The 14,486-nt window shown below is 40.7% G+C and overlaps 1 protein-coding gene across 1 annotated transcript in view; it reads left to right on the top strand.

The window, feature by feature from the left end:
• Nucleotides 1-1,953: 1,953 nt before the first annotated feature.
• ppp2r5b (protein phosphatase 2, regulatory subunit B', beta) overlaps nucleotides 1,954-14,486 on the top strand; it is a 55,288-nt gene continuing 42,755 nt past the window's right edge. The window contains exon 1 of the mRNA XM_034677079.1: nucleotides 1,954-3,410. Coding sequence (XP_034532970.1) covers nucleotides 3,218-3,410 — 193 coding nt within the window. The 5' untranslated portion in view covers nucleotides 1,954-3,217. The remainder of the gene's footprint in view (nucleotides 3,411-14,486) is intronic.

Genomic DNA, 14,486 nt, shown 5'->3' with positions numbered 1-14,486 from the left:
GTGTACTCACCCTCTGCCAATTCCACAAATGACCCATGATTGCTCTGCCAAAATATTTGCAGTCACTTATCAAAACTGGGGCCAAATTAGCAATAAAGATAAAATATCTAAACAGAAGCAACATAGAGCAGCTGGCACTTTGGTGTCAAGAAACAACCTGTCTCTCAATTCTTATGAGACAAAATAGATCACTAAAGGTGATACTGCTCAATACTCCCTCCTGCTTCTCATCATCTGACCCAAGCAGAAGAAAATCAGCAGCACCAGAACACTGCTGGTGTGTCCTCAACTGGTTGCACAACTGCACCTCACTGACCAAGATGATAGAACAACATCTGCAGTGCCTATAGGCCAAAGAGAACCAGTCTCCCCTGACCAATTATTCCCACCAGAACTGTCAACGGCATCTTATCATGGTCATGTAGAATCTGTAATGACAGAGGATGGCGTTAGCAAAGTCCATTGATAACATCTCTCCTCCTTACATGTATGACATTTGACCAAATGCCTCACACACTAGCGTCACAAACCGGCCTTCTTACATCCAAACACCTAAAACCTTCACTACCTGTTAAAGCTGTTATTATCTTGTGTATTATATGTTCTGCATTTTTATTTCACTTTATATTTAAAAGTATGCTTCACTGCAAATGAAAGATTCTTTGTGAATTCTGTTCAGCACTGGGGACCAAATGAAAGACAGTTCTGTTAATCTTATGAGCTTCACTTCTGGATAAAGGTGTAATAAATCCCTCTCAGCCCCTTTCTTAATGAATCAGGTCCTATAGAAAAATCATTGCCCTGTCTGTTTATTTTTAAATTAGGACCATGCAGTGCTGCCAGAAGGGTATCATTGGCAACTGACCCAGAGACGTGAAAAAGACCCATGCAGCTACACTGAATGAGTTCAATGAATTGTTGTAAAATTATTCATTGAACATTTCTTGTGTAATATCAAGGCTCCTAAAGCAAAATGTCAACCGTTGTTGTCATGATTTGGATTTTTAGTTTAATTGTTTAGAAGTCTGTTTCCCTGTTGTGTTTTTTTTTTTTTTTTTTTTTGTTCCCTGTGCTCCTTTTCAGAGGCTAGGCGTGGTCACCTGGCGCTGTGCTCTCCACTCACCTGTGATCCATCTACTCCTGATTAGCGGCCTCATATAAGCTCCGATTTTCTCCCCACATTCTGCCAGATTGTTACCATTCCTCTAGTCAGCTCCTTAAACATTGATTTTTGTTGTCAAATTTTGTTACCTGTAGCTTTATCTTAGGCCTAACATTTAGCTTTTTTGTCTCCAGTGCGTCCCTCCACTGAGCCTCAGCACCTCACCACTTACTGCCCAGCCTCAGTCACATCCAACGCCTCTCCACCGCCTCAACCCAGCCAGTTTTGCCACCTCCGTGCCTCCACAATCGAGCCTCTAGGTTTAGTTCTACTCCGTTCATCAGCCTCTTCTTAATAAATCCCCCCTGTCACAACCTCTACCCCCCATCTGTGGTTAGCATTTTGGGTTCAGTTTAAATACTTTGGTACAAACCATAACACATTGTGATACCGGCCTCTCACTGACTCTTTTTGTCGTACTTTAAAAACCTGGTTTGATAAGGTTGTGCTTTTAATTTTGATTAATTTCAATGTCATTTATGCTAAAAATCCCATTATTTGTTGTTATTATCAAATTTTCCACTCTACAAACCACAAGGCCGTGACAGGAACATGCATGAGTAAAGCATAAGGATAGCTTAAGGCATAAGAGGGCAGCTTTTTTTGCATTTCAAGTTCCGCCACAGAAGGAGGGAGAGCAGCAGAGATGATTTTGGAGCAAGAAACTAAAATGGGCTGACATAAATCTAGTGATTAAACAGTTTTCTGCATCACTTTAAATGGAATAGTTTCTTATTTTATTTTGAAAGCCGGGGTCCCTGATATCCTGTACATTCCGGCCTCACTGAGTGCGTCTTTACGCACGTCGGTGAGGCGCTGTACGACCGAATAACGGGATCCGAGAAGGGGGACAGGAGCAAAACGCGTCAGTCTGACAGACATAGACGGGGTGCTATTGTATAACACAGGCCTTCAGTGTTTTTACTTCAGGTTGCTGCTTTCAGGAGAAACGTCTCCTTTCTTTTCTTTTTTCTATTTTCTTCCTCTCTCACCGCGGAGGTAGAAACGGACCTGGCTCGGTGTTGCATCGGCCGCTGGCGGAGGACCTGCACATGTCGGCGCGGTGAGGGACGGTTCGTTTCCCCGCCCTGATACGGTTGGAGGACGGCAGGAAGGGAAGGCTGTGCAGAAACCGCGACCAGAACAATATTATCCACCTTTGAGGAAGGGGAAGCAGGTGCGGCCGTTTTATCAGTCGAAGGAGGATCCGTTAAAACGAGCGAGAAGGACAACAGTGATGCGGCAGCCGAGGTGGGCCCAGATTGATGATTTTATGATATCATCATCCACCGCCAGGACCGATCACTGATTTAATTGATAAGGAGCAACATCCAGGAGAAACTGACCTGGGATCCGTGTTTTTGTTTTTCATCTGGATAAACAGTAGCAGCCCATCGGCGCTTGATTGCAGTGATTTATTCACAAAAGGAGCCGCGTGATCAATTATAGAAATAAACATCCAAATTTAGGCCCATGACTTAGTGTGTGTGACGCCATACAGCAGCAGAGAGGCGTGTGTGTGTGTGTGTGTGTGTGTGTGTGTGTGTGTGTGAGTGAGGAGACGCGCCTGTCTGAGCATCATCTGGTAGCCTAGCTGTTCAGGCTACTCCTCCACGGGGATGGTACACAAGCGAGATTTCATCTGTGCGTGAAAAGCTGAAGATTCAGGGATGCTGCTGATGTTACTGCTGCCATTTCCTGTCCGGCTCTGATAGATAGAGACAGCGAGGCGCACAGCACGGGACTGGACACCGAGAAAATATCTTTCCTTACCTCTCCTCCACCTCTGCACCTTCTTTCCCCTTTCTCTCCCTCCCTCCTGCTCATCTTCTTCCTCCTCCACCCAACATCCAACACCTCGGAGAGTGTGTTCATTCTGATCAATTGATAACCCACTGTAATTCAGGAGGCCACCCACTGCTCCATTCTCTCCTCCATTCGCCTATACATCCTTTTGAGCACCTCTTCACAGCCCTTACACGCGCAAAGGCACGCACTCACTCACGCACGCACCACCACCGCCACCCCCTTTGCATCATCACCGCCACAGCCAACATGGAGACGACCAAGCTGCCTCCAACCAGCCCGTCCTCGCCGACCACCAGCTTCTCGGTGCCGTCCGCGGAGAAGGTGGATGGCTTCCCGCGGAGGTCGATGCGCAGAGCCCGGCAGAGGAGGTCCCACAGCTCGTCCCAGTTCCGCTACCAGAGCTCCCAGGTGGAGCTCACCCCACTGCCTCTGCTCAAAGGTGAGTACCTGAATTACCTCAGCTACCATGGGTCTAAACAGGGAGGTATTTATCATACCGATACTGAAAGGCCGCTTTGAGGGATTGAGAGGTCAGCATAAACTCACTTTTTAAAGTGGGGTGAAACATCTCTATGGAACTATAAGACACATCTTTTCTTTACAGTCTCACTGATCAGCACTGGGGTAGAGATGTATTGATGTTCGTAGTTTCTCTTGATAGTTGTCCATTGATACATATTGTCCTCGCTGCCCTTGTCCTTTGTGACTGATGGAGGTGATCTCAAGAGATTTGATTTATTGTCTAGTATGGAGCTGGTGTGCTTGGGATTACCCTGTGGGCCTTTAACAGTCTGATTTAGGGCTGTGAGAAGCAACAGTTTTTTAACACTAATCAACTTTTTGCTGCTTTATTGACAGAAATATTAAAATAGTCAACATACATATCCATCTGTTGTACAACCAAAATGCCAAATGTGAGAATTTGTTTTACAATGATTTAAAACAGAGGAAACAGCAAATCCATACAGTAGATGTTTAAATTGGGTTGTTTACAGGTTTTTAGTTTGCTGATTGATTATTGATTAGTAGTTTCAGATACATTAATATGTAAGTGGACTCATCTCACACATTCTCTTGATTTTAGTTCTTTTTTGCAGGATATTAGCCTCATATTGAAAGTTAACTGATGTTGAAGCAGATGAGGAAAATTATATTATTATTGTTATTATTTATTTTTTTATTTAACCTTTATTTAACCAGGTAAGTCATTAAGAACAAATTCTTATTTCCAGTGACGACCTGGCAGGAAAGGAAATGACACTGTAGGATGGATGGATTAGTAAGACATGGCCTTGAAGTTGTCCACATTTCACTCAGCATGCCTCTGTGTGTTCAAATATACCCACTGAAGGACTAGTTTTTGTGCTGCAGTCAAAATCCTGAAAGTTAGTATGCTTTCTTCTTGGGCTTTGATTGAACTATAGCTAAGATTTATTCAAGTTCAAATTCATGTCTTAAGAGTTATTTAGCTTGATGTGGAACACTCACAAAGTCATTGTAACACTACTGTTAAGCACATGCTTGTCTTCTTGATTGGTTTATGTGGAAAGAATCTCTCCATTAAGAAATCTGTCTCCTTGACAGGCTGCTGTTACAAATAAGAAAAGCTTCTTAACCAAAATACAAAACATACTTCTGTAACAACATCCACATTCAGACCGGTGAGACTTCCCACGTCGAGGCAATCTGAACTGAGCTTTTTAAAGGTCTCCTTTGCCATCACTCTAACCACAGAGCTGCTGGTACTACACAGAGACCACTTTGATCTATGAGAGCCTGTTCAATATCTGCTCAGAATGAAGGCAGGAGGCTGCAAAGACATGGAACCCATTTCCTTTGGAGTTGTGCTGTTTTGCTGTCTGTTTTTTCTAAAGACTGACCAGCTTAACCTGCAGACTTTGGATGGTAAGAGCCCTAAGCCTATAGCAGCATAACTAAGAGCTGGTCCAAGCCTGAGCCAGCTCTAACTATAAGCTTTATCAAAAAGGAAAGTTTTAAGCCTAATCTTAAAGTAGAGAGGGTTTCTGCCTCCCAGACCCTGACTGTTAGATGATTCCAAAGGAGAGGTGACTGATAACTGAAGGCTCTACCTCCCGTACTGCTTTTAGAGACTTTAGGTACGACAAGCAGGCCTGCATGATGGGAGCATAGCGTTCTAGAGGGGTAATAGGGCACTATGAGCTCTTTAAGATACGAAGGTGTCTGACCATTAAGAGCTCTGTAGAAGCCAGAAGAAGAAGAAGAAGAAGAAGAAGACCCCAGCATAAATTCATCGCACAACTGACATTAAAGTTCCTGTGAGGAGTTTGTATCTGGTTATGAAACAGACTCAAATAAATACTGATGCCTCTTTGAGCACTACAGAAGCAAACAAGCCCATCAGATTGACTGTTTCTGCATAGTTATACTGCCGCAGGGTAGGGTTCAGGAAGTGGATAACAGCAGGCTGCCAAAATAGCCCTTTCTTAAATTTTCCATGACAAAGTTCCTCTGACTGATATTTGGTTGATTGATTTCATTGTTAGAAGAAAGCAGGATACAATTTAATAAAGAAAAAAAAAACTTTCTATGCATTTATAGGTACTGAAAAATGACACAGAAAGTTCCTTATAGTAACTTTATTTTAACTGGATATTATCTTTGAGCCTTTAAATCAATTATTCGTACTATAACTAACATAAATTCAGTTTATAAAAAGAGAAATGGACAGTTCAAGTGCACTTTCTTTTTTTGTTTTGTTTTCCTTAAGCCTTACTTGGTCATACATGACTGCTGGTAGTGATGGGTAAATGAAGCCTTACTAAGAAGCCTTGTCGAGAATGATTTGAAGCTTCAAACTCGGCATAGTTTATGAAACATCTCCTCAGCCCTCTTAAAGACTGAAACAACACTACACCTTGTTTTTAGTGGTAGTTTTGGTCTATTACATAAGAAATAACAGTCTGAGAAGCCTAGAAGTAATAAAAAACTATCTGCAGACATGTGTTCTAATGAACTGCATTTAATATACATACTGTAGTGCAATATGTTACAATTAAATAACTTCAGGTTGTCTCAAAGTCCTAATATTTAACATTACATTCAAAAAAGACGATCTTTGCAGCAATAATAAACATGTTTACAGCCAGGTCCAAAAACGGTTTAAGTCTGAGTAGCTAAATTCTCGGCACACACTGTACGGGGTGATTTTTTTGTAACTCAGTATTTTCGAAGATATAAAACTAACAAGTTTTGCCCATTTAAGGACATGGCTGACATGGCTGACTTGACTGACAGGCGGGCACCCAGTCTATGCTGAAGACTTATAATCATTAGATTTTCTGATAACTTTTATGAGATTATTACTTGATATCAGGTAGAGATTAAAAACTTCTGGCTGTCTTATGTGCAGGTCTTTCCTCTTATTCTCCTCTCTTCTCATTCAACAAACATTAATGAAGCTTTAAAAGTTTCAGTACTGTTAAACTTAGTGAAGCACTTTTTGAAGCACTGGTGACACCACTAATCGCCTAAGTGACATTTCATGTTTGATACAGGCTCCCACACTTGTACTGAAACAGTGTAGTTAGTAGGTAATACAAGCTTCAGAGCTTTGTTGTCATCTGCCAGTCTCTACTGACTAGTCACACCCAGTGGTTAATGTCAGCAACTGTTAGAAAACCTTGATGTTTTGTGTTACCTACTTTGTGGATTCAGTTTACCTCTACTCTAGTGCTGCTCTTGCATAGCTTGGTTTTAGTATGTAGTGCACATTCCCTGTAATCCATAAAATATATGTTCTTGCTACAAAGAAAGTATACATCAAAGATATCAGGATCAATACTTTTGTACCTTTTCCTTTGGTTTTCACAGTAAGCAAGACCTCCCCCCCTCCATCTTCTTTCACCTTTTCTATGTTTGCTTTCTTTAGAGCTGCTCTATTTCTTGTTACTCATCTCTACCTCTTCTTCACCTTGTTATCTTCTTCCTTTTTTATCCCTGTGTGTAGCACAAGGACACATTGTAAGTCCTCGTATATGCCTCTGACCCCTCTTTTATGAGGTTACTCACCGTTTCATGTACCCTGCAATCTCTCCCCATTAACCCTCTATGAGAAAAAGACCTCTCTGCTTTTAGAGACGGTGCAAAGAGTGTGCAGCTGTATGAATGCTCTTATATGTTTTTACATCTCATTTAACCTGCTACGACTTCCTCTCAGGCCCTTAAGCGAGGGGTGTGTGCAGCATGGTAATGGAGGGTTTTTCATTGCAGCTGTATAGTACCTTTGGTTCAGACTTTGCTGTGCATACCTGCTGTAGACACCACAGACAGAAGTCCCAGTTATCACATGGCTGCTGCACCGCTGCGGCACTGATTGTGGATCCCCAGGAGGAACTGGTAGTAAGATTCTGCAGCACCGGCGCAGGAGAAAAGCCTGGTGTGGGGAAGTCTGAAACAGGCAGTATGTAGGCCAAGTGTAGACAGACTTGTGGGTGTTTAACCCTCAAGAGAATCACATTCCCATTGTTAATTTGAACTCCTCCTCCTGTTAACAACAGCACATCTCTTCTACTTTAAACCCTGAGCAAATCTTCTTTCTTGCTAACTGATTGAGTCTAAAAATAACATTATAGACTCAGGACGACATGACATGTAACAATAAGAAAACTGTAAGCAGCATTAAAGGCTAAATCCACAATGAAACACTTGGACACCCACGAAAACAGCTTCTGCAGATGAACGTTGCCTTTTGTAGTTCAGTTTTGTTGTTTGTTGCCACAATAGTTTAACAGCAGGGAATGCATAACATTAAGTGAACCAAATGAACATTTTTGAATATCAGCAAAGAGAAAGAGCTTTAATATTTTGGACCAAATTCAACAGTCAAAACAGGAACACAGCCAATCTGGAGAGGCAGAGTTACCGAGTCCAAGCCACAATTAGTGGATTCACATCTTGCATCTCTGCAGATCTGTCATCAATAGTGTTTGAAACACCAGCTTCAAAAATACTCTTTCCCTGTGATTGACATTTCTGTTGTGTTTGACCACATGAACTAGGTTTATGGAAGCAGGGAAGAACAAAAACAAGCTAAGTCAATGGTCAGTTCCTGAATGCTCGAGGAAACATTAAGCACCTCTTGTAGTATATCCAATGCCAAAAGTTAACACCAGCACAGGAAGCAGACGTTGAGTACTCTTTTTTGTAGCGTGGTGGACAGTAGGGGTCAGGAAATCAGGAGAGTAGAGTGGGCGTTTAGTGTGAATTTTTTAAGAATGCTGACATTGGACCTCTCATCTAAGGTTTTGCAGCCTAGTATTCAAGCACTGCTGGTAGGACAGTCAGATCATAAAGAAGCACTTGATGTGATTTGTTTCATTCTTTTTAGCTGTAGGTGTGTATTTTCAAATGGTTTTAGGAGCACTTCCCAAGAGTTTAAAAAAATAACCCCATCTGTGAGGTAGCATGACATTTTCAATGCTAATGTAATCTAATTTTCATTCACCTAAAGAAGATTGTTCTGCCCTTCTTCGGGTAAAACATTTGCTTCCTAGTAGATATAATTATGCATTGACTTTCCTTCCAGGGTCAGGGCTGATGATCTCTACCTGACCCTGACCTTTGACCCCCCACAGGAGTCTCTTTGAATGGATTTTGCATCAGATCATAAGCATGTTAAAGCTAGAGTGGTGCTTTTGATTCAGATAGAGCAGACAAGCTTTTTTTTTAAGTAAGAATGATAAATTGACGAAAACATAAATGTGTGATAGTCGTGTAAACATCACACTGATCTGGAACACTAAACCAACCATTTAAAAAGCAGCAGGATGGTCAAGGAAGCCAATTAATCAAAAGATGAAAGGTGAAGAATATGTCCATTTAGAGTACTCATGTTTGAACATTGACCTATATACTGTACTTCAACATGCCCAGGCATATCACCCCAGATTTTAAAAGGAAGATCATAATTCTTCCTTTTAAAATCTGGGTCCCAGAAGTCACTGCCTGCCACTGAGGTGACTGGTTAAATCACTGATGAGGGAAGGGTTCCAGTTTAAACTAAAGTCTGTAGTCTGTGACACCACCCATTGGTTTCTGAAGAGGGGATTGAATAAAGGGGGTCACCATATTGAAAATGCTGACTCAACCTACCTTTTAGTCAACTTAGAAACAGACAAAGCATCCATCCGTCCATCAACGTAGCCATGCCCCTAATTCTGTAAATCTATCTGTAACTTTAGTTTAACAGCTTTAAAATGAATGAGTTATAGAAGACACCCAAGGAAAAGCAGTGTTTTTTTCAACTTAATTTTTTCACTCCAGAGGTGGCCGCTTGGTTTGAACGCTTAAGTCTTGCATTGAATTGTTGCTCTACAGGTTATCAGTGTTTGTGGACAGTACTCGGAGTCTGTTTCCCTATTTTACAGTGGATAGTTCATGTCTCTAACAGTGGAAATGACACAGGATAGGTAAGAATTTGTCACTTTTTCCTCTGATGTCTCTTTTATGCAAACATAGCAATCTTCTTATGAATATCTGTTTTCATATGGAAACATTTTTTCATGGATCACCGCCATTTCCATTTAGAGCTATTCCAAGTGGTTTCCTTTTTTACTGTTTCAGTGTGACTGTAGAAAGATGGAGCTTTGATGTAAGTACTGCTGAACAATTTCAGACAGGTCCCCAAATGAGATGATGATTAAGTCGCAATGAGGCACCAGGGCTCCATAAACTAGGAGTTTCTCTGGGACCAAGGAAAATTAAAAGGTTAAATATCTGCAATCACACAGTTACAGAGCTGCCAGATGGGTATCGAAAATATTTTCAAACATTGTGAAAACGTTCCCCTCAACAATATATCTCTGTTGTTTAGTTGTCAAATTAAATAATAGAGTAGGTTCACTTTAGGATGGTATCCAGTAAAGATGGTGCTGGGAGTTAATGGTTCTGGAAAGTAGCCCGGCTTGGCTGTTATCTCCTTTCTGTTTCCATTTGTGAAGAAGTGTATCAGACTGCACTCAGCCAAAATATGATTCAAAGGCTATCTATCTATCTATCTATCTATCTATCTATCTATCTATCTATCTATCTATCTATCTATCTATCTATCTATCTATCTATCTATCTATCTATCTATCTATCTATCTATCTATCTATCTATCTATCTATCTATCTATCTGTCTGTCTGTCTGTCTGTCTGTCTGTCTGTCTGTCTGTCTGTCTGTCTGTCTGTCTGCCTCAATTAATCCATCCATCCATCCATCCATCCATCCATCCATCCATCCATCCATCCATCCATCCATCCATCCATCCATCCATCCATCCACTTATTCTTCCACCCATCCATCCATCCATCCATCCATCCATCCATCCATCCATCCATCCATCCATCCATCCATCCATCCATCCATCCATCCATACATCCATCCATACATCCACTTATTCTTCCACTTATTCTTCCACCCATCTATCTATCCATCCATCCATCCATCCATCCATCCATCCATCCATCCATCCATTCATCCATGTCTATCTTCTATCTGTCTGGCCATTGCCTGTCCTTAAATCAGATTGTCCTCCTGAAATCCTCAACCGTGATTGGCTATTTGCCTTGTCAGAGGCTGCACTTATATTGAAATCCACTATGTAGGTTGTGTTTCACCATGGTGCTGGTAGCTGCTTTGTGTTGAATTTTGTGTGAATTTAGGATCCATGCACAAATTGACCTTGGTTTTTAGCGAGCCCGATAGCTCATCCTATAGCACGTTATTTGTTGCAGATGTATCGATGTTGATTATTGAGTTGATCCTTGGCTTTCTCCTAGTTGTCCTCCTCCAATGTCTTCAATTACACTGCAGTTATCTGTCTAACCAGAGCACACTGTTAGCCCTGCCCTCTTCCCCAGCTGTGATGCTTTCCCCCGGGGTCACAGACACCAGCCAGGCTTCCTGGTCACGGGTGTTGTGCTGTTGCTGGCAGGCTTACCAGACAAAGGTCACGTTCCTGCTTCACATGTAGTCAGCACATAGAGAATCCTGTAAAGATTGATGTCTTATCCACATGTTGAAGACAGTTTACAATGATGAGATCTGGGATGATTTTCAATTAACAAGGAATACTATTATTACAAGTGTCTTTGATAATAATAGAGGATACTGCAACCAAGCAAGGTAGCGACAGACTCTTTGCTCTTGACCTTGAGATATGCTCAGTTTCAAATGTCTCTTAATTTGTAGGCTCTCCTCTTTTCTTTGACTGAGTGTTAAAATGTCACCTGAATCTTATCTTCAAATTGAAAAATAAAATCACAATATAGTGTATGCACTCAGCATGCAATAAGTCAAATGTGAACAGTGCCTCAAGAATACTTGGCCAGCATTTTGATTTGACTTACAGTTACCATGAGTCATCTAAGTGAAAATACATTTGCAGTATTGCTTTATCTGTATTCATGTCAGGAACATTGCAAACTCCATGACAATGGTAATTCATTCTCAATAGCAAGATTGACGCCAGATCACACATCGAATCAAATCAGTCTATAGAATGTATAATTTCAAATCTTCTTGTTGACAATATGGCAAAAATGTTAGTTTCTAAAAGAACTGGTAAACAATGTGGTAATATAGAGTCATATTTTTAATTTTACTAATATAATATTATCATAAGTAACATTTTTAATATTACTCTCCATTAATTGATTCTGAGCAGTCAACAGCAGAGAAAAAAGAAAAGTTTTTTCTGCATTTGTTCAGAATGCCAACTAAAAAATTGACTTTACTGTGAATACGTGTTAAATTTAACGTGATTTACAACAGTAAGCGTACTAATGTTGAGACTTTAATGTGATGGAAACATTTTAAGTTAAGCAGTTTTTTTTAGCTGTATATATAAATCCTTTTTAAGTCAACAGAATCTGCTTTAAATCAAAACTTAATGGTAACTTGTTTTTATCTTCAGTTGTTAGCAAGGTAATAGGTGGGACAGTGTATAGTGAGTGGGTGGTTATTGTAAACAGAATGCCTTCAGGGTGGGTAAGACCTCTCTGCTTCACGTCAGGACCTTGTCTTACTATGTTGGGACTCTATTCCTATAACCACCCGCTCACTTTACATTATAACTGTTCTATTTCTCAACCCTGATGGGTTGAGCCCAGGGGAGGGTCCTGCTCACCTTGTTGGAGTCCCTCCTCTTTGGCTTCTTACTGTTTATTCTGTATTAGCCGTCTTAAAAAGAGCTAACTTTGCTGTTATTACATTAAACTGAACATTCCCACTGATGGTGAAGTAAACAAGGTGAACAGGACCACATAAATCTGTGACATTTAGTTAAGTGACATTCAGTCCTTGAACATTGCTGTATCCTGTACTATGTTCTGTTGTGTGTTTACTTCATGTGACATTTTCAGTTTTGTAGTGTTCTCTGTCAGGGCCTAGAGTGTTTGTGTCTTGAACCTGTCCTGCCCTACTCCTACTGTGTTTTTGTCTTGTTTCTGGGACTGCTTTCTGGGTTTTGATATGATTACAGGTACCCCTCCAGACTATGTGATTGGAGCGGCATCCCTAGCAACATTGCTATAAGCGATGCTATTTAATGACCAATCAGAATCAAGCCATGTAAAATGAATATGAAATGTCTCATTACCAAGGGTAAACGGTATAACCACAGGTAGAAATACCGTCGTTGCATGATGGCAAATGGAAACATGATTACCATAGAACTGTTGTAGTGTTATCACTGCCATCAACGGAGTAGGAATTTAATTACTTTGTTTGAAGAAACAGCTCACTGTTAGCAAAAACAACCTTGATGTAGAAAGCAACATTGTTTTTGAGCACAGAAATATATCTATGGACGGAGGTGTGCTGTGAATAGCATATCTCCATGGATAGGGATGTAGGCTCAGAATGTTTTGACATTTGTGAGTTATACTATGGAGTGAGTCAGTGGTGTCATTTTAGCAGAGTGAGGATGAAATCTTGCAGAGGCCCTGCAGTGAAAGTACTTATTAAGGCCTGAGTGTGTGTTTGTGGTTGTGTAAGCGTGCAGGGTGATCATGGGACACGATCTAGTCTATCTTGAGATCTTGGGGAACATTGTTGAAGCCAGCAGCTATCTCAGCAGGAGCTCAGCAGAGAGAAAACAAAAAAACAGACTTTCTGTTCAGCTCAGTGGGCACATTCTGCTGTCCGCTAAACTCATTTACATCTCACACTCCATTTGTGACCATGATAAGTTATGGAACTAAGCTGACATGACAGGAGGTCAAAAATGAAAGAAAGGTTAAGATATGCCTGTTTAAAAAAAACAAAATTATTCATGAGCTTAAAATAAGGGGAAACACAAATCTGTTTTTGGAAGTCACAAGATGATCATATTACTTCCAATTCATTGAACTGTGTCATAAGAGTAAAATAAAAACTGCACCATATGATCTGCAAAACAGCAACAGATGAAGCCAGAAAAATGTAAAAGTCCATTTTAAAAAGAACAGCTGTTTCTTATTGTCAACTGTGGAATCTTAAACTCATCAAAAATTGATACCTAGCTGTTTATGATTATCTTCCTCAGCAACGTGAAAGCAGCAGAGTTGCAGACCAGCAGTAAGTCTAACTGCTGTTTATAAGTGAATCCAATGCACTCATCTGCTGTTTGCTGATCAAGGCACTGAATCCTCAAAACAGCTCAACAAAATCATCAATAGAAAAGCAATCATATCAAGTTATTCATAGATACAAGGTTTAATGCAACATCCCTCAGTGTGCAAACTAGCATCCGCATGTCTAATTGCTATATTAACCATGCTAAGGAAATATCCCGGTAATTGAATAGCCATGCATGATGGTTTCTGTCCTTGACGTTTCCATCAGTCACAACCAGCAATGGAAGCTTTTCAAAGAGCTACTGAGAGGCTTTGAGTAACTGTCAGGCCCTAAAGGAGGGTGTGTGAGCTTAGAGAGTTAAATCTCTGTCACCTGCATGAAACCCATCGTACCGCTTGGCTTTAGCATTAAAGCATCTCTAATTGTTACAGAACACCCTGCAGATATGTAAGAAGCTCTACTTTGTAATTGAATCAGGCTTTGTTGCACTAAGTGACAGATGGTGAGTTAAACCAGGAAGAATTAAATGTTGACATTTCAGGTAAAGTGATGATGTGAAGTATCACTTTACTTGCTACCTGTTAACATAATGATACATGTTGAACATCAACAAGCAGTCAATCTACTGCGACCACAGTGTCTTGCAGTAATGCTTATTAACACTGGTCTGATTATACTATCAGCCCACTGAATGCTGTTCAACCTGTCAAAGGTGCTCTTACAAGCCTTCTGTTTTCATGAAATGATGCATTTAAAATGCTCCCACTGCTGTCTGTGAAGAACACAAATACGCTCTTGTTTGTGTTTCATAATGTTCCCAAAAATGGGACATTATCACACAGCTAACAATAGGGGGATTAGAAGGAAAACATACTGTGAGACATTTCTGTTATGAAATTTTAAAAGATAACCTCAAAAAACACAATGCACTG

The sequence above is a fragment of the Notolabrus celidotus genome, chromosome 23, assembly GCF_009762535.1.
Source record: "Notolabrus celidotus isolate fNotCel1 chromosome 23, fNotCel1.pri, whole genome shotgun sequence".
Classification (NCBI taxonomy): domain Eukaryota; kingdom Metazoa; phylum Chordata; class Actinopteri; order Labriformes; family Labridae; genus Notolabrus; species Notolabrus celidotus.
The sequence above is the reverse complement of the archived record's forward strand: the minus strand, read 5'-3'. Positions and strand labels throughout refer to the sequence as shown.